This window comes from Carassius carassius, chromosome 8 (assembly GCF_963082965.1).
Source record: "Carassius carassius chromosome 8, fCarCar2.1, whole genome shotgun sequence".
In the NCBI taxonomy this organism is placed as follows: domain Eukaryota; kingdom Metazoa; phylum Chordata; class Actinopteri; order Cypriniformes; family Cyprinidae; genus Carassius; species Carassius carassius.
In genome coordinates, this window is record NC_081762.1 from 9,549,260 (window position 1) to 9,570,366 (window position 21,107).

Genomic DNA, 21,107 nt, shown 5'->3' on the forward strand with positions numbered 1-21,107 from the left:
ACGCAATGACATTTCCCATAATTGATTGGTAACTGCAAAAAAAAGATGTACTGTAGAAAATAATATCATCTATTCAAAGAAGCCAACAATACATGGGCACATGAAAACATGGGTCAAGTGTTCTTAGCTTGCTGAGCTTAAAGTTACAGCTCCATTTTAACAATGCTCCTTCCAAATGAGGTGAATGAGGTGAATCGCGGCTAGAAGAGAGATAAATGATAAGCTTTGATCCTTGAAACATGCAAGCCAAGATGCTTTAAAGTAGCAAATGTCTTGTTGCATAACAATTAAATATTAATTATGCTGCAACAAATGTCTATTTTTTTTCTTTTTTTTTACATTAACATCAATGTCCCACTTTTTATGACTCGGCCCATCTGTTTTCTGCTGTTTTATGATTATTATGGTATTAACAATTCAATGGTGTTCAATAAAAATACACTGATGTTCAAATATGACATTGTGACTTTGTTCTGTGCTTTCACTGAGATACCTCTGGCTAGAACACCTAACCCAATGAGCCACATTCATTTTTAATAAACCAGTTTTTAAATTATAGAACATTGTGTCCTTTTGGAACCTTAATCATGCAACGTGGAATGGAAGACTGCGATAAACAAGTATCTAAAGAGAAGAACTTTGGACACAAGCTGCCAATTCACCTGTTCAGTCACATTATGGCTATCAACATGACTGTGATCCAAGTCATATAAATACCAGCTGCTTCCAAACTCTCGTTACAGAACACATTGGAAAATCTGTCTGGTGTACTGTCCAAAACCAATCATGAAGTTTGTGGCTGTAATCTTTGCTCTCGCTGTTATTTCAGGTAAGAGATCACCAACGAAATCAAATCTTCACAAATTCAAAATGCATCTATACTTATGCTTAGAACTTGGATCACTTCGGCAGATCATTTGAACAGATTATGTGATGGTTTTCTTTGAGAGCTTGATGGTACAGATGAGGTGTCTACAACTGACAACATTAACAAATATTTGACACATTAAAGAATATATTTGTGCTCCATTCTGACTTTGCAGGCTGCCAGGGGAACCTCCTGTTTAAGGATGAACCAAAAAGCCGCTGGGAAGAGGCAGTGGATCAGTTCTGGAACCATGTGTCCGGGCTAACCTCTAAGGCTGAGGAGATGAGGGACAACATCAAGGCCACCCAGCTCGGCAGGGAATTAGAGTGAGTAAATGCTACAAAACATTGTAGCAAAGCAAATATTTGAGATTTTGAATCTGTAAAGATGCAGGAAAGGCTAGACTCATTACAGTCCAGTGTCAAGAAAGCTGATGTATGACAATGAAATATATTGCTTTGCAGCACACTGATCAGTGACACCATGATGGAGCTGCAAATGTACAATGATGACTTGCACTCCAAACTGGGCCCTTATGCACAGGAGACTGCCAAGAGATTCAATGAAGATGTTCAGCTGCTGGCGAATAAGCTCCGCACACATATGGAGGATGCTAAGGATCGTGTCGGTGAATACACAGAGGAGCTCCGAACCATTGTGGAACAGAACGCTGATGAGGTCAAGAACAGGGTCAACAACTATGCCAAGAAATTAAGGAAACGTTTTAACAAAGACATCCAAGAGATCAACAAGTGAGTGACGGCAGTAATGATCTAATCTCAATTACTGCATATCTTTTGTTCCACCTAGGTACCCTACCATTTGTGCAGATTTAAAATCAGTAAATAAATAAATTAATTTGCATGCATTAAATTGATCAAAAGTGGCAGTGAATGTGCATTTATAATGTAACAATTTTTTTTGAACTTTCTATTCATCAAAGAATCCTGGAAAAAAATAACAGTTTCCACAACAATATTAAACAACATAACTGTTTTCAACATTGATAGTAATAATAATAATTATAAATGTTTCTTGAGCAGAAAATCAGCATATTTGAATGAGCATTAGTGTATTAGAATTTCTGAAGGTACATGTGACACTGAAAATATAAATAATGGTTGCTGAAAATTCAGCTTTGTCATCACAGGAATAAATTAAATAAAAAAAAAAACATATAAAAAGAAATTAACTATTTTTAACTGTAATACTATTTTATAATATTCATTATTTAGAGTATTTTTTTATCAAATAACTGCAACCTTGGTGAGCATAAGAGACTTCAAAGAGAACATTAAAAAATATTACAAACCTCATATTTTTGAATGGTAATGTACATAGCAAACTTTCTGTTCATGTATATATTGTTCATGTTTAATATTGGACATCGTTTAATATGCCTTATTGACACTGACGGTTTAGGATGTACATTAAATAAATAAAAAGATTCACATTTTGATTTTGATGTTTCTATTACCATAGAATGAGCAATAGATATGATAGTCAAAAGAATTAAAAGAATTAAGTTATTAGATAAAATAAAAATAATAAAATAATAATATATACATTATATTTAATTTTTATTCAAAAATATTTGATATATATTGCAAATATATATTTTTGAAGGAAAAAAAAAAAAATAAAAAAAAAAAAAAAAAATATATATATATATATATATATATATATATATATATATATATATATATATATATATATATATATGTTACAAGTAAAATTCTAATCTATGAAAATTCTATGATTGTTTCTTCTCTGCTCTAAAGGAAAATGTCCACATACTTTGAGGAGGTTCAGTCTCGTGCTACTCAGGGTATGGAGGATATGAAGGATCGTCTCGAACCTTACTTCACCTCAGTGCATCAGCGTGCTGAAGAGAAGCTGACAACTCTGGCAGAACTGCTGAGAAGCCAGGGAGAAGGAATAAAAGAGAAACTGGAATCACAAATGCAGGACCTCAAAGAGAAAGTTGAGAAGAACACAGAAGATATGCGTAACACAATGCAGGAAAAGTCAGAAGAGATAAAAAATTGGTTTGAGCCCTATGTGTCTCAGGTCCAGAAGCAACTGGAGACAGTCATGGAGGGCTTGTAATACCGTAAGAATGAGGTCTCATAGGAAAATTAAGAGTATAAGCTTTTCGCTAAATGTTGCTTACAGAAATGAAGGTAATGAAAATGTCAAAGTAATGAGTGAAATATACCATTAGTACTACATGGATATAACAACAGATGTAAACTATGTAATATAAAGCTCAATAAAACCAGCATCTACCAATGAGTATAAGTATTTTGGTTAAATGTCTGCGTATTACATGTATATGGGTCAGTGACATCACTTATTTTTGTCTGAATCTCTTATTTAAAAATACATAAGAAATTACATGATAAACATGTTTTAATTTCTGGGTTAAAGTGATTTTCATATTTTTGTGGATCTTAAGGTAAAAAATTTATAGGTCTTGTAAATGTCTGTAATGTCCGGATATGAAAAGAAAAAGGAAAAAAAACATTAAAAGGTTCGGACTTTTGGAGGGGAAAATAGGCCTATATTAACATGAGGAGTCATGACATATTATTAATATTAAAAATAAACTGTGCTTAAAAAAATATATATTTATTAAAATTAATACTTCACTAGTACATTTTTTCAAATCAGCATAATAAAACATTAACATTCCATTTAAAATCTAAATTCATAAACAAAAATTAAAAAAAAAAAATCTTACTAAAAAGATCCATATCAACAGATTCTATGTATTATTATTTACTTTCTGTTATACTGAAGATGAACTGAACAGAATTTTCTTATTCTGTGAATACATCCTGTGGTCATCATTGGTATTACAATAATTATCTACTTGTTTAACTGTCTGATAGTTAAAGAGTAACTAAACCCTAAACCAACTTTTTTTAGTTACTGATCTATAAGAATGGGGCTTAATTAGTGCTGTTCATTGTTTCAGGTAACTTTTTTGACATTTGAGTATAAAGTGTTTTAATTCTATAATATATGGTGTAAAAACGTCTGAGTGCTGCTCTCTTCAGGTTAAACTGTGGCTACTGCAGTTGATTTTTCCTATTGGATGTTGTGGTGGCAAGTGACGTAAGCGGTGGCAGTTGACATAAGCAGTTTCCAGCTCACCACGCCCCTTGGTACGAGCTACCAGGCCCTTGGCAGTATAAAACCATCTTGTTCCGTCAAAATCACTGATTCAGGAGTTGGTATTGCGAGTATTGAAACGATCAGGATAGACTATTATAGCATCTATTTAGCATATCAATTATATAGTTATTTAGATCTTCAAGTTAGCGTAGATTTATCTGTATTTAGTACAGTGGTCAGGATGGTACGTAGGTGTGTTGCTGGTTGTGACAGCACTGCTGGACTGCATAGTTTTCCAGCAGACTTTAAAATTAGGCGCCAGTGGTTGCATGCACTTGGCCTGGAAGACCGCAAGTTCCCGCCTAGAGCTAGAGTGTGCAAACTGCATTTTACACGTGGTTGCTTCTCCAACGCAATGGAGGTAGAGATGGGCTTCTCCACACAACTCGCGCTGAAAAGCGACGTGATGCGGGAGTTAAGACCGCAGTTTGAGCCAGCGCCTCGAATTGATATGAACAGACACCTCGACATCCTCCACTTCAGGTGAAGGTAGGTGAGAAAAGTCCTCTACTTCAAATGATCGCTCTGTTGCAAAGCTACTTGCGCCATTACAGTCACTCTCCATTTTAGCGTCTCTGACAGCAGCTGTCAATCAATCCGTCACTGCGGGTCTCAGGATCACGCCGCACTCGCTCAGCCCCACCCTCGGTTCATCCCCTCTATCTCCGCTGTGATCTGCCCACTTTTCAGCATTTTTCAAATATTGTCAGTGGGTGGAGTCAGGCTCTGACCAGGGGTTTAGTTACCCTTTAAAAAATTTTGGTGGCTCCTGAGCATGATACATTTCTGAAACTAAGCTTGTTTTCGAAAAATGAAAAGATTAAGAAAAGAAAAATACTGTTTCCTTTTTTGCTGTTACTTCAATAAATCGCCATGGCAGCACCATTCAAGATATCCAAAATCCGTTTGCAGTTAGTCAATGTTTTGGCACCATGTAGACAAAGCTTGGTGTGTATAGTATAATTCTCCTCTGAGGAGTATGCATTGATGCACAGCCTTAATTTCCCCCAAAAATCTACATTCAAACTAAAATAACTGAATTCCTGTTGATCGTAGCTAATGATGTGTGTGTCGAATTTCATGAAATTCTAAGCATGTTAAGGGCCTCAAAAAAAGCTGAAAATAATATTCAAGTTTGACATGTTGCCATGACGACAGTATTTAATATATCAAGGACCCCTTTACAGATTTTCATTGGCCGTGTTTTGACATTATTCTGATGAAGTTTGAAGCAAATCGGGTAAAAATAAATGTGATATCAAAGCATTTTTAAAATGACACACTTCCTGCTGCCTTTTGGTGGCGCTATAACTTTGATTCCTAACAGTCCTTCATATTTGATCGGATTCGGCATCATCCAACGAACAAAACTGCTGAAGTTTGATCAAAATCGGATTAAGCATACGTTTTTCTACCTTATAGCCGACTTACTGTTGGATAGAGCAGTACAGAGACTGTCATCACGAAAGTTGTTCGGCTTGATGAGATCTATGTTATGTGTGTGAATTTTGGTAGGTCAAACGGTGTGCTCTACAGAGTGCCTCAAAATTAACCCTTTTAAAGGCTGCGCCTTAGTGGCTTGGGCCAATATTTGCATTTCATGCACTCACGGTACTACACAGAGAAGCGTCCCACACCACACAGACCTCAGGGTCTTCCGGTCTATTACGGATGTTGTGTTTGGATATACCAGGACCCGACAACAGACCACCACGAGGACCATAAGCAGATGCATTAAATAGAAAAAATAATTACTCGACACGAATATTCATACGGTTGCAATGCTCTGAGGCAAATGGACATACTTGTAACAACCAACAATAAATGACCGTGAGCGAGCCAGGGACTAAGCGCGCCGACCACATCGGTGAGTGCACGAGCCCACTGTTTTCTCCTACTGGCTTGACGAATTTCTTATTTATTTTTTATTTTCAAAACTGACCAACGCGAACTGCTTTATGCTGTTCATCGAGCAGATGACTACTGATGCTTTCACTTAACATTTAAATCGTGTTTCAAGCACATTTATATAAATGCAGTAATGTTTAGTTGCGAATTAGCACAAAGCTAAGGTTCAGGCGCGACCAACAAACAAACTCTGTCAATCACACCTTCGAATTACTGTTTGAAAACTATTTGTGCAATATAAATAAATGCTTTTGAGGAAAATTTTATGGTAGACTGCAGAAGAAGCTCAGACTAAATTCTTCTCCCCCACCTTGTTTTGCAAGTAATTTAGTACATTCATAAACACTCCCCCTCCCCCTGTTCTTTTAAAATGTAGATAAAGAAAAAAACACTATTATAATTTCTGTCAATATATATAATCTCCTAGGGAGTTAGAATGAGTTGTTTGTCTCAGTGTTTGTTAATAGTGTATATATAAATTTAGGTTAGTAAACAAAACCAAAAGTAGTAACTATGATTTTAGAATATTTACAAGAAAATACATATTTACAAGTATTTATTATAAATATATAAAAAGTTACTTCCTTACTCTATACCATAGAGTAATGTCAGATATATTTGGGCAGTTTCAGACTTGGAAAATGTTACCTTACAAGACAGAGAAGGTGCAGGTATGCAGATTAAAAGTAAATAATTTAAAAGAGAGTGTTATTTTATGCACTCATCTTCAGGTCTTGATGAAGCAGTCTTCTATTTTCTGACACATATGTAGCTAAAAATAAATTTGAATTATATATATATATATATATATATATGTATGTATACACGTGTGTGTGTGTTTTAATATAAAAAATCCTTTTGGTTGTAAACATTTTTGATCTATAAGAAATGCCCAAATCTTGAGTTTAAATTCAGTGCAACTAAATCTAAACAATTTTCCCCCCTCACAGGCATTTCATAAGAGCATTGTATGTCCAATAAACCATTTGGGTACCATGGATGGCGAGTTACCACCATGGAATAAACATGGAAGCCATAACAGCAGGGTTCCCTATGATACAGCAGGGGAAAGTCAGGAGGTAGGTTGCAGTCATTTTATTTTTTGTACATTGTGATAAAGTAAAGACTGAGGAAAATGATTGTGAAAAAGCAGAAGAGTTCTCTCACAGCTCCAAACAAAGCCAAATGTAGGTGACATTATTTGTAAGGTTGAAGAGCAAGAATATTAGGTTGCATCCCTTCTAAACTCATATATCTCTTTAGGAGCATGACGTGATAGGAGACAGTTTTGCTGCTGGAGAACAAATGACACCACTGGCATCTTGTATGAGTGGTGCATTTAAGGCTTTGCTACCAGATTACCATGGAACTTCTTCAGCAATGTTAACAAACTCTGATAAATATTCCTATTCTCCTGATAATCATTGTCTCATCCAACCTGACACTGCAGTGGATGAAAAGTTAGAAGTGGAGAGAAGGGAAGAAAGTGATTGTTTTAAAGACCCTTTGGGTGAAGCATTAGCTAGTGCCACACATATGGGTCCTCTCAGGTGTGCCCAATATGTGACGCATGAAAAGGTATGTAACCTCTACACTGCATAACCAAAAAAATTTATTTTTCCATTGTAACCTAATATCTGTCTTTTCACAGAACAGAGAAGTGGACCAGGGAAATGGTAACTGGACATCAGTGATCAAAGATTCTTTAGAGATGAGTAATGGAATGGAAATGGAACAGACTTTATCCATGGATGAACGTGGCCCTTTAATGGACTATAATCCTATATATAAAGTACCTGAAACTGAGGCAAATTTTAGATTTAAGGACCACTATCAGATTGCAGGTTCCAAACTAAATGAGAAGATGGATGGGCAAGGAGTAAAAGAAAACTCGGATTCCTTTATGTCAATGTTGTCAGATGACAATAGTAAAAATAAAGATGTTCTGGAAATGGTAAGTGCTGATATTACAAAATGTAGATTTTATAAAACAGAATGTAAAATAAGCCATCAAAGAACAAATAATTATTTTATTGTCATATATTTCATCTGTTCTCAGGGGAAACATGAGGAGCCAAGCATATTAAATGCTGGATCATCTCTAGGAAAAGAAGAACTTGCAATTACTGAAATCAGAAAACATGAGCCAGGGTTATCACCAGAATTCAACAGGAGTTCATTCATTTCTTTTTCTTCATCAGAAAGTCTTATGAAAAGCGAACAGTTTCCAGGTAATCCTTTGCACAATCAGTCTGTTGATCACACCCTCCAGGGAACAACACAACAATGTGGGCTATCGTGCAAAGGTGTCAGTCCTAGAAAAACTGCCAGCACAAATACTGGCTTCAAACATGCAGAAGCAAACATTGAAACTGCTCCTGAAAGTTCTACTGTATATGGTCTTCATCATCTTGATCTTCAAAAGGGCTGTCACCAAGCAGAGGTTACAGATGGAAAAACTTTAGTTAATTCTCAGGATCTTTCCTCACAGCACAATGTGCAAGATGAGAGAGTAAAGACAAGCAATCAGCATGTCTCTGAGACTACAGTAATAAAACAAAATGCTGCAGATCTGCCCAACAGTCAATACTTGGGCACTAAGCTAAAAAAGCAAGTTTATGATCTTCTACCCACTCCAGCCTCAGTGGGCAGTCAAAACACAGCTGTGGTGGAATGTGAAAATGAAAAACTGCGGATCCCAATAGAAGAAAGGCTCTCGGAGAACAGTCTACCTGTGCCAGGAAAAATAGAAACTAATGATATTCAAGAGACATCTATAAACACAAAAACAAAATGTGCTCCTGAAATTCAGAATTCTTCTTCAGAATCAGAGACAGTTCAAGATCTACCCGTTTTATCCAACAGAATTCATGCTGATTGTAAATGCCAAGATTCTCAGTTTGAGCCAGTCGAAAGTGGCAAGTTAAATGAGCTTTGTTTTCAAGAGAGCAATTCAAAAAATGTGACATTGACACTTACCTCAACTTCTGTGTTTACTCAAAGAAATGCAGATGAATGTGATATTAATGTCCAAGAAAAACAAAACCCAATAAGTCTAAGTACGGTTCTTCTGCCTTTTAACGAGAATGTAAAAAACTCTGAAAGAAGTGAAAAGGTATTTCTCAGCATTACTTCAGAAAGCAGTATTCCTCCATCTACTGAGAATATTCAGGAAGCTCCATCTACTCCCACATCAAGGACGGAGTGCTCCTCTCAGCATAACCTACAGAAAGCATCGCAAAGGCATAAGAAAGCAAGAAAAAGAAAACAATCTGAACTTGAGGCATTAAAAGGACCAATACACAAATCTAATAAAAGAGATGACTGTTCTATGTATGGATCAGAAAAACTAGACAGTGCTGTCAAACTAGACACAACAGGATGTGAGAAAGCTAATCAAATTTTTTTATTGGCTGATTATGACAGCACTGCACCAAAAGAGGACTTAATTACATATGGTGATGTAAACCCACCTGCACCAAGGAAAAAATGTCGGATGGTACAACTTAAGCTACTGGAAGATACAGCAGAGACCTCACAAAAGCCTGATCAGAGCTGTTCTGAAGCCACACAGGAAGAAGGACCATCAAATGCTAGGATCAACAGGAAGGCTGTTTCTAGAAAGAAACTGAAGAAAAAAACAAGGTTACGTTTAAAGGCAAAAAAAACTGCTATTCTTGGCAATCAGGGTTCGTCTCAAAGCACTGTCTTGTCCCCAGAAGAGGACTGTAAATTACTTTTTCCAGCCAGTGGCACAACTCCAATGAAAGGAGTCGGTAATCTAGCAGTAATGGAACCTGCCACCTCTAGTCTAGAGTCCATTTCAAAAAAATTACTAAAGTCCAGAAAAAAAGCTGCAAAGCAAACACTACAAAGCAAAGATGATCCACATAAAGATGTTCCCACAATGTTTTCAGAAGTTGAGCCAGACAAGGATGTCAAAGGGCTTCCTTTAAAGGTTTCTACAGGAAAAAATAGTAATGCTACTAGTCTGCTGAATCAAGACTCTGAGGGTCAAACAGATTCTGTTTCAACCTCAGTGACTGAATCTTTAAAAACTCTAAGCCCTCAGAATAACCCAAAGAAATCAAAGCAGAAGAAAAGAGCGCATATCAACAAATCAGCAAAAACACCCAACGTGTGTCCACAAGAGGATATGGAAAACACGATGACTCCTAAAACTAAAAATGTGAAAGCAAAGAGTCCTAAGCAACCAGATTCTGTTTCAAATGTAGGAAATGAAGTCGAGTCTCCTGTTATTCTCAGCACACCAAGAAAGTCACCGAAAAATAAATTGTCACGGATTAAATGTGAAGCAATACATCTACCTGCATTTGACCAAACAACAGCTCAACAAAGTGCTTTGAATGCACTCGCAGAATCTGATGTCAGCATTGTGCAACCAACTACAAAAAGAACAAGAAAAAAAATTGATAAAAAAAATTCTCATAAAGTCGGTGAGAACTGTGAACCCGTTCATATGACTCTTTCTTCAGTTGATTCTGTGTATGCTACAGAAACTGACTATTCAGGTTTCAGCCAAAAGAACACAGAAAAGCCATCAAGTAAGAGGAGAATGACAGACATCAAGTTTATTGATGCACAATCATCTACTACTAGCCAACAGAACGACGTCACTTTACCGCCCTCAGAAGATTTTTCATCTATTGTGGTTTCAAATCCAGAAGAGACTGTGAAAGCCAGATTTTCTAGAAACAAAACAAATGACAACCACTTAAATGGTAATTTGGTTGAAGAAACATCTTTATTAACAACTGTGACACAAGAAAGTTCTGTTTTACCTACAGTGATTGACTCTTCAAGCTGTTTTAGACTAAGCAGCACAATGAAAAAGCCAAGAAAAAAGACTGTAACCAAAATCAAAAATGAGACTGCAGATATACTCAGTGTACACCAGCAAGAAGTTCTGGCCGCAGTACCCTCAAAATCTCAAAAAAAATGTTTTTCAACTTCAGTTCACAGCACAGCAAAAGAATCTAGGAAAATGTCTGACATTAAACACGAAGCAGTACATACACCCTCAGCTGACAAGACAATGCAACAAGAAATCGATCCATTTGATTTTACATCAGCCTCAGAAACGGATAATTCAGATGTTCTCAAACAAAATAAGACAAAAGTGAGGATAAAAAAACAGCCTAAAAAGGCCACTAAATGCAAAACACACATTACCCAAGCAATCAGCGATATTAGAGAACAATCTACTGTGCAACAAGAAAATTCAGCTTCAAACAGAAAGACAAACTCATGGTCAGAAGACATGACAAAGAAATGTAAGGAAAATAAAACATTGGCACTGGAAGTCAGCAATGATCAACCAGAGGATGTGGTTCTGCCTCCACCAATATATCAGAGTAAGGATGCAACACAAGACCCTTGCATAAAGACAGACAATGTGAATGAAACAGCTGAAAGTCATGTTGAAAACCAGGTTTCCATCACAACTAAAGATGTTGCCAGCCCTCGGGGCTCACTGAAGAAGGCAAAGAAAACACAAAATAAACAATTGCTTGAGCAAAAAGAAGAGAATGAGCAAAGCAATAACCTAGAGCTGGCTCACAGAGAGGACAAAATGTCAGATTTACCATCTGTTGTGAGAGGGGTAGCCTCTGAGAATTCTGAAACAGTCAGCTGTGACCAGCCTTTAAAGATTGCTAAGAAGAAATCCAAAAAATCTATGGAAATTGCAGAAGCACATGGATTTACTAGTGTTTCTTTGTCTCAAGAGAACAATACTGGATCAGATGAGGCAGGTGTCATGGTCACTGTCACACAGGTTGCAGATTTATGTAAACTGTCTGATAGTCAGACCGAAGGCTCACAGCAGCCTGAAAAAGATGTTGCTGTGGTTGACCTCAAAGCCACAAAACCCCCTAAGAAAAGGGGTAGAAAACCTGGACGAAAGAAGAGGAAGATGGCTTGCCTGTTAACTCAAACCATTAAAGAAGAGGAACATAAAGATATAGGTTATGACAACAGAACTGCCTGTGATTTTAAAAACAACACACAAATTCAAACTTCTGATATTCCAGAAGAACCAGTACTGAAATCAAGAAAATCAACCCGGACACAAAAAGTAAATTCAGGTACAGTTGTCGAGAATATGTTAACACAGGGCAAGAGCACAGTCTCTTTAGACATCACTGAGTGTCACACAGCACTTGGTGAGACTCTTTCAAGTTCCATGCAAACTGCTGATTGTGAAGGCCAATACACGGTTGAGAAAAAGCCACCAAGACGAGGAAGACCCCCTTCAAAGAAAGGCAAGAAACAGAAATTATTTGTAGCACATTTAGAAGATAACACCTCTTCATCTGTCCAGATCTCAGATCTCTCTCCATGTCAAGACAGCACTGAAAGTACTTTCAAAGCAGCTGCAAGTCCAATAAAGCAAAAAGACATGGATAAAAATGTAATTGTTACCAAACAATTGGGGACTGATCCCTCGGAATCCCTTCAGAGTGCTAATGATCTCTTGTCACACAGCATCCCTACATCTGGGCATAAAAAAGGGAAGAACCTTAAAAGTCCAATGAGAGACCCAAAGTTAACAAGCTTGAGAGTATCTAGCAGAACATCTGTAACATCAGTCAAAGGTTTTCAAAAAGCAGACATAACTTCCGTTCCACAAAACTCCACAAATGTGTTTAATGAGGAAGGGAAAACATCTTTCACTATATCTGGGACTGTGACAAAACAGAAACTCTGTGAAAAAAATGCTATTCAAGATAGTGATGTGTTGGCAGATATAAAGATAGAGAATAAGGCAACAATTAAAGTACTGAGAGGAAGAAAACGAGGACGGAAGAGACGAAAAATTAATGATGGATTGTTTGAACCTGCCAAAGGTTTACTGACAAAGTTCAGTATGACGAGTAAACATCCCACTGAGGACCAAAATAATGTAGTCACACCAGAGAAAAATTATATTGAGAAAACCAAGTCAGACAATGTTGAAATGACCCCACCAATAACTGCAGGGACCTGCAAGACAACACCAAAAACAGACATCCTATGCAGTTCTCCCAGTGACCTGTCCTCCAATTTAATGAAAGAATTCAAGAAGTGCAAAGTGGAAGAAAACTGTGCATTTGAGGTTTCTGGGCAGTCCTATACTGATAATAGAGTAGTCTCAAGAGGAATTTGTAATTTAATTTCTATTAATGTGGTCAAGGAGGAGTCAGAACAAATTTCTCTGGATACAAAAATTAAACCCAACATTGAGCTGAAATGTACTCAGGAAGCAGAAGGAGGAAGCATGGAAAAGTCAGGAGAAAAAGTACTTGATAACTCACCAGAGCCAGAAAATGCATTCCAGCCTTCTACAGAATGGAAGGAGAATAGTTTCACACAGGATAGTGAAGACTGTGTTGTAATGCCAAACAACGTGACTAATAACAGGACAGCAAGATCCAAGTCAAAAGAAATAGTGAAGAAACCTCTCACCTGCAAATACTGTGGAGTTTCCTTTCGGCACATTACAGCATATACCATTCATCAACGTGTTCATACAGGGGACAAACCCTACAAATGCAAGATCTGTGGAAAAACATTTTCGCAACTGTCTAAACTAAAGTCCCACAATAACGTACATAAACAGGATACCTCTTTTCCTTGTCCTTGTTGTAGCCAAAAGTTTTTGCAGAAAGATGATTTGCTATGTCATTTTAAAGTTCACCTGCAGAAATCTCAAGCAAACAGTGAACCACAAAAACACATTAAGAGCAAGAGCAATACTTCATCAAATTTGTTTTCGGAGACCCCAAACAATTGTGGGTCTCTTATTCGCAAGAAAAACTTTGCAAAACGTGTCAAATTGCAGGATCACATGCAAATGCATGAAGTAGAGAAGCCCTTGACTTGCAAAGACTGTGGGAAGACATTTTTGAAAGAGTCAAGCCTCATAGCTCATGAAAAAACCCACTGGCCTGTTAAACCATATGCTTGCTCAATTTGTGGAAAAGGCTTTAACCAACTAAAAGCCCTAAAAAAGCATTCTCAAGACCATGCTGGTGAGACACCTTTCTCCTGCTTTCACTGCGGTCATGGATTCAGTGCCCTGTCTGCGCTTAGGATGCACCAAGCATCCAAAACATGCATCGCAAGGAGAAATGATGAGGCGAGCAGTAACATTGAGGGCTTCATTGTAAGTCAAGGAGTTGATGGTCAAGTGAACACACCAGTATTCTTCAAGTGTCAAATATGCAAACAGCTTTTCAGGAAATGGTGCCAATACACTCTTCACCTTCAAACACACACCAGCTCTCCCCCATATATTTGTTTTTCTTGTGGACAGTGTTATGAGAAGGATTCAGAGATGAATGTGCACTGTGAAGTTTGTTGCCAGTCAAGTGGGGAGGAGAAGATTTGTGGTGCTTCACTTGCCGAAATCTTGCAAAGTGTTACCCAAATCTACCCTCTAAAGTGTACCTCATCCCAGAATCTACCAAGTACAGGATTTCAGCTGAATTCCCAAACACCAACCAGCTCAGAACAGCTCCCGCAACGGCCTCAAATGGTGGATGTGGAACCTACACAAACAAGAGATACAGACCTTTCAAAACTTCCTAAAACATATTCTGCTCATTCACCCCTTAAGCTCCCAAATGCTCAATCACCCGCTCGTTCAGATGTTAACTATACTTCCCCAAGTAGCTCTCTAGAATGCATTGAAATCACTCAGAGTATTTGGAAATTTAAATGTTCACGTTGTGGTCAGCGATTCGAGAGGTACAGGGATTTGAGTGCTCATCTGCAAACGCATGCTCCTGGTTTCAGATATACTTGTGCACATTGTGGACAGTTCTTTGAAAGGTGGAGTAAACTATGGCTACATCAGCAGCGTCATCGTCTAAAAAGCCGTTGTTACTCCTGTGCCCAGTGCAATCTGCAGTTTCGTTTTTTTAGCTCTTTTAGAGAGCATATGATTGACCATGCCGGGCAGAGACCATATGCTTGTCCGCTCTGTCCCAAAACCTTCATTCAGGAGGCAAGCTTACATGCTCACCAATGTGAGTCTCATAAACTTTGTAAAAGTCTGAAATGTGATGTCTGTTCTAAGACTTTTAGTAGTTTAACAAACCTAATCAAGCACAGTCTTCTGCATAATGGTTCTACCTCTCACATTTGTCTCCTTTGTAATCTATCATTCACAAATACAAGAGTCTTAAAGGAACACATGAAAACGCACACCACACACTATGGACTTGCCCTCCCTGATATTCCATCAAAGCCACTTGATTTTCCTCACAAATGCAAAAGGTGTAAAGCTAGCTTTTCAACTGGAGATTTGCTCTACGCTCATCAGATACGTCATTCTCGAGATGCAAATACTTACATCCGTCCAGCAGTATTACCTACCTCAAAACTGTCCGATTCTTGTTGTAATGACACACCATCTTCCCCACCTTTAACTCACAGGAATCATATATCAAACCTCAAACTTGATAGCATACCCAATGATGACAGCCTGTATGTTTATTCCCACCCTGACAAGCTCTATGTGTCCCCTTGTCACAGAGTACACCTTCCAGTCATTGATTTGGACCCTGATGAACCAGCAGTCTCAGACTCTCAGAATCCTGTTCCTGAACTTCCAAATAGTGAAATCACTTTTCAATCTGACAGCTCACACCTATCTCAGGCCACTTCAGATCAGGAAACCACCAACCTAAATTCAAGTGAAAGCATAAAGATGATGGCAAATGGTCAACATAATTACAGCCTCAACTGTCAGAGAAGCCCTACATTTGTGGAGACAAGTGTTGACATGGAAGTAGAACAACCTAGTCAAGAACAAGAGTCGGAGGAGAGTTTTGAATGTGCAGACTGTACTGAAAAACTAACTAGCGTTTTGGGCCTTTATGAGCATTACATACTTCATGCAATGGGAGATGCATATGTAAAAGTACACTGATCATTGATAATGTTAGAAGGTAGACATTTTCAGTTCCAAAACGTTTTACGGTTCCAATGTTTAAAGCAAATATTGGCAGAATGCTCAACTTGAATTTTTTACATCTTGAACAGTGTGAAACATTTGCTTTACGACTATTCATTCTAACATGATTTTTCAACCCTCAGGTTCATTCAGTTAAAAGTTGTTGCCCACTATCCACTCTTAGATACTGTATTACTGGGGTCATGTCACTATGCCTTATATCAGTTATCTCTGTACTGCCATTTATCATCTCCTTTTGTGCCTTCAGTGAGTTTTGGTTCTGTAAAAGATCTGTAAATAGGTATACATAATCCTGTATAACTCCAAAACCTCCTAATCCTTTCTCTGTAAAAATCAACACCAATATTCAACACCTTTTAAATTTTAATTTTGTAATATTGAGAAGCGGTTAAATGTAGACTAACCTTGAGCATTCATATATGAATGTCTGGCTGAGAAAAAAAATATACTGTTTATTGTAAAAATATGTAGATCTTGAAAACATTAGAATATTTCTGGAAAATTATGGCTTTGAAAAGATCCAAAAGATTCTATGCTTTTAAGTGGATTCTTTTTTTTTTAATAAAACATACTACTTGACGTGTCATTTTTATTTATATTTTCAAAAACTCCTATTGACAAAGCAAGGTAAAATGTGTTTCTAAGCCAAATAACAAACTGTAAGGCTTGTGACCAGCTGTAATGTGTTTTAATGGCAATCGAAAAAGAAGAAACGTTCAGATTACATGTTTTGCATGGTTTTATCAAATATTCAATCAATTGTGCACAGAGCAGAAGGGGAAAAAGATTAAAGATCAAGCTACGTGTGAATTTTTGAGGTACCACACAACATTGCAGTAATTTAGTAGTGAATGTCTTAGTAACTCCATATGCATCTAAAACTGCTTTTATAAGGACTTCTTATGGTCACTTTTTGAATGAACACATTTCACATGTCAAACCGCTTTTGCATCAATCACAGGACACTTGAATTTATTTCTTCTTCTCATCATCTTTTTTCCCCTCTTGTTTGTTACCACTTTGAGAGGCTAGGGAGCCCATGGCATTACGGATGGCCTCATTGTTGGGATCAACACCGGGTAGATTCTCCAGAACACTCTGGAGGAAATCTGGGTCCTGCATTACATCATAATCATCCTCTTCCTGTAGAATCAGTTAAAAAGTGCAAGACAAAAAGACAAGTCAGCAGGGAATATAAGGGAACAATTTTCACGGGTCGAAATATTTTATGAACAAAAACTGCTCAGCAATTTGACCCTATAAAATACAAGCAAATTTGATTTCTCAGTATCCTGAGACTTGTGATCCCAGCAGATATTTTAATTACCTTAGATTCCGCAGTGTCCATTGGAGCTCCCGTATCCATTGATTCTCCGAATTCTAACATAAGAGGGATAATGGTCAATATTACATACTATGTCAAGCACAGAGCATTTTCTAAGGCTAAGAAGGTACAATGGGGAGGCACAAACCTCCACCTGCCAGGGACATCTGCATAGCATAGGCTATCTGCTCTTCTTCTGTCATGCTGCTGAAGTCTGGAAGTGCTACCACACTGCTCTCAGGCTGAGAGGCAGATATCTTCAGAAGAGCTTCTTCTGATTCTGAAGGGGAGAACAAAAGGGGCACAGAAAATCAGGACTTGGTCTTGCAATGGGAATCAACTAAACAGTACATAATCAAAGACTGAAAATCTGTTTAATAAAAAAAGCAGACATCAGGGCAATTTTACTACTTGAAAATAAACATGCTACACAAATTAATCAATACATAAAAAAAGGTTGTTCAGAAGTAGGACCATGTTAAAGTCACCATGAAAGGCTACAAAAATGTGAAAGATCGTGTAGTACCAGCATCTACCAGCAGTGGCTAACAGAGTCATACTAACCAGCAAGACCTAATACACAATCCTTAAAATGTTGAAACCTGCAGTCTACCCAGTAGTAGCCCAGAGCCACTATGCTTATCATCCTTCACCATTTTAAGCATTTACACACATCCTTACCATCAGCGGTTGAGGTGGGAATGCCAGCCTCAGCTGCTGATTGGGTGGCCGCCCTTCGAGCCTCCTCTTCCTGCCTCTGCCTTTGTTCCTCCATAGACACACGCAGAGCCTGTGGATCAAGAGCAACTTCAATAAATATCTGTAGTTTCAAATTAAAATAAATGATACAGTTCACCTGTTGAGTTTATGGACTCTTTCGTCAGTGCAGTTATACAAAAGAAGAATTTGTATCTTACCAGGGCCAGTTCTGGGTCTGCACTGGGGTCCACTCCAAACTCAAAGTCACTTGGACCCAGGCCCATTATGGTACCACCATCACCAGCCAAGATCGGAGAAGACAGAAGGGCATCAGCCAGACTGGGCCCAGGGGGCACTGTGACCAGATGAGAACCAGTGCCCTCCTTTCCATTCAGAGTGTTCACAAATGCAGTCAGTTTCTCTGTGTTCACTTCCTGAACAGAGTGATTAAAAGAAAATCAAAAATGGAAAATCAAAGCAAGGAAATCGGAAAGATTTTAAAGTGGTCAAAAGAAATGTTTCATGCCAGTTACCTCTTCTCCAAAATTTATCACATCTACATTGACCTTTTCTTTTTTCAACCGCTTTGCCAACTTTACCAGCTGGAAAAAAGTAGTAAATTGTATAAACCAAAATATTCACAACTGACTAATAATGAAAGATGAAAAGTATTTTTCATTCATTAACAATAAAACTACAACAACAAATAAACGTACATCTTTTTCGTTGTCCTCTACTGGGCTGCCCACAAAAGCAACAATCCTCATCTTGTGGTTCTTGCCTTGTCTATGCTTTAGTGCCAACTAGATGCAAATATACACAAATGTAAAATGTAAGCAGATTAAAATACAACTTAAAAAAAAAATAAAAAAATTAAAGTAATTTCCAACATATTGTATCAACTTCTTTCCTCTATGGAACACAAAAGGAACTATCTTGGAGTAAACTATCCATTTAGCCATCTATGAAAGTAATTACATGTGCCACTCGTATGCTAGTGCAGAAGGAGATCGTTCCCAGTGGCTGAACCGCATGAAGCTTCGAGAGAATGCGGCCTGTGTCTGCTGTCAAAGTGGTGAGGACCTCACAATTGCTGCACCAAACCAAAACATGTGTTATTACATGTAAACAACATCATTGACTGAAATATCTTACATGTACGAAATAAAACACAACACCGACATACATACTTTGCCATTGTGATTAGACCCACATTGTTCTCTGGGTTACTACGGGTCTTTGAGTGGCAGACGATGTTGACAGCATCCTGCTGTGCCTGCAATCTGGTAGGCAGGAAATCTCCATTCCTCATGTACTCACTGTTGTCCACACTTTTAACACATGAAGACAATCAGCATGTTTCCATTCAATTCATACAACTGCAAAAACATAAACTTAGTGCTGACATTTGCAAGAGATTAAAAAAATAAACGCTAGCACTTGGTGGTTTTATTTACACAACAGAGTAAGTAAACTGGATCTCAGCAGTGGAAAACTGCTTTAGATAAATGTCCGTGAATCAATACCAAGTCAGCTGCCTATCTAGACATCTTTTGAGGGCGTTTTACTAATAATTCTGCTCACTAGTGTCCGAGACACAACCAGTATAGCTTCATGACAGTTCTAGAAGACTAAATAAGACTCTTATCAAATTGAGATCACTAATAAGAGGTGATTGTTTATGGTTCATAAATCTGTTTTTTGTGTTAGTGGTCCGTTTCTTTATGGCGGAGCTCCGTGCTGAATTATGACTCAGGAGAATGTCATTCTAATCAGAAACCGAATACTGAATTCTCTTACTTGTTCTCATCTATGGGCTCAACCGTGTGACAGAACGAAAAACCTATGTATTTACAGTAATTATGAGGAGTATTAACTATGTAAAAAGCGCAAATATATCTAAAACAACGCGTTTATTTATTTCTTACCAGACCATAGTACTTTCGAGCCCCATCTTGGAAATCCTTTAGTCCGTTTCTCAAAGTCACGGCTTCGCTGATTGGCTTACAGATGTAGCACACTGACGAGATTTGGAACAGCAAAGCTGATTGGCTGACGGATCCGTAGCTTCTTCTGTTACAGGACCCGGTGTAGAAATTTATTTGTCGCGCCCACATGTGGTGGGAGTTCGCGTTGCTGAAGCTGTGGACTGAAGGGATAGTTCACACCAAACATTACAATTGTCAAAATTTTCACACTCACAATATATACATTAAACGTATTTTTTTGTAGTTTATTTAATAGGGACAGTGCACAAATGCACCAAATGGGAAGTCATGGCCTAATGGTTAGAGAGTCGGACTCCCAATCGAAAGGTTGTGAGTTCGAGTCCCGGGCTGGCAGGAATTGTGGGTGGGGGGAGTGCATGTACAGTTCTCTCTCCACCTTCAATACCACGACTTAGGTGCCCTTGAGCAAGGCATCGAACCCCCAACTGCTCCCTGGGCGCCGCAGCATAAATGGCTGCCCACTGCTCTGGGTGTGTGCTCACAGTGTGTGTGTGTGTGTTCACTGCTCTGTGTGTGTGCATTTCGGATTGGTTAAATGCAGAGCACAAATTCCCATACTTGGCTGAATGTCACTTCAAATCCTTTAGAACCAGAAGATGCTTTTCATCACATTATAATCAGATATATCTTTCCACCTGTAGTCTTTTATTTATGTTTACTCAACAAACTCTCTGTTTAGTCTGTTTTTGGGAAGATAAGAGTTAATTTTAAGAAAAGAAATATGACCGTATGAAAAAAATGATTATTAAATTAGTTTTAAAAGAGGTAAATTATCTTAAAGGGTTAGTTCACCGAAAAATGAAAATTATGTAATTAATAACTTACCCTCATGTCGTTCTTCGTAAATCTTAAATACCTTAAACTGTGTTTCAAAGATAAACGGAGGTCTCACGGGTTTGGAATGACATGAGTGTGAGTTATTAATGACATATTATTATTTTTTCTGTGAACTAACCCTTTAATATTTCACATGCGCTCGAATCAGAGTCAGTCAGATGGTCAATTTACACTCAGATGGTGCATCTTACCCACTGACTTGGGTCAACTTACCCCCACACTGGGGCAAATTGAGCCACAGAAACTTTTTTATAAGAAAGCATTTTTAGAACTTTGTCATAGATACATTGTGATCATTTA

General features: G+C 37.8%; 3 protein-coding genes across 3 annotated transcripts; 2 read left to right on the forward strand and 1 right to left on the reverse strand.

The window, feature by feature from the left end:
- The first annotated feature begins 671 nt into the window (after nucleotides 1-671).
- On the forward strand, nucleotides 672-3,163 carry apoea (apolipoprotein Ea). Its single transcript, XM_059555238.1, has 4 exons — nucleotides 672-829; nucleotides 1,044-1,194; nucleotides 1,333-1,620; nucleotides 2,650-3,163. Exons 1-4 carry the CDS (start codon nucleotides 787-789, stop codon nucleotides 2,975-2,977), a joined length of 810 nt encoding a protein of 269 aa, XP_059411221.1. The 5' UTR covers nucleotides 672-786; the 3' UTR covers nucleotides 2,978-3,163.
- Nucleotides 3,164-5,490: 2,327 nt separating this feature from the next.
- On the forward strand, nucleotides 5,491-15,651 carry si:ch73-347e22.4 (uncharacterized). The gene is made up of 6 exons (XM_059555419.1): nucleotides 5,491-5,915; nucleotides 6,907-7,035; nucleotides 7,220-7,534; nucleotides 7,608-7,910; nucleotides 8,016-12,063; nucleotides 15,497-15,651. Exons 2-6 carry the CDS (start codon nucleotides 6,952-6,954, stop codon nucleotides 15,649-15,651), a joined length of 4,905 nt encoding a protein of 1,634 aa, XP_059411402.1. The 5' UTR covers nucleotides 5,491-5,915; nucleotides 6,907-6,951.
- Nucleotides 15,652-16,604: 953 nt separating this feature from the next.
- Nucleotides 16,605-20,038, reverse strand: LOC132144680 (26S proteasome non-ATPase regulatory subunit 4-like). The gene is made up of 10 exons (XM_059555239.1): nucleotides 19,890-20,038; nucleotides 19,152-19,292; nucleotides 18,940-19,054; nucleotides 18,678-18,764; nucleotides 18,495-18,563; nucleotides 18,180-18,395; nucleotides 17,944-18,052; nucleotides 17,411-17,542; nucleotides 17,266-17,318; nucleotides 16,605-17,081 (listed from the first exon to the last, which is right to left on the reverse strand). Exons 1-10 carry the CDS (start codon nucleotides 19,913-19,915, stop codon nucleotides 16,911-16,913), a joined length of 1,119 nt encoding a protein of 372 aa, XP_059411222.1. The 5' UTR covers nucleotides 19,916-20,038; the 3' UTR covers nucleotides 16,605-16,910.
- Between the last annotated feature and the right edge of the window lie 1,069 nt (nucleotides 20,039-21,107).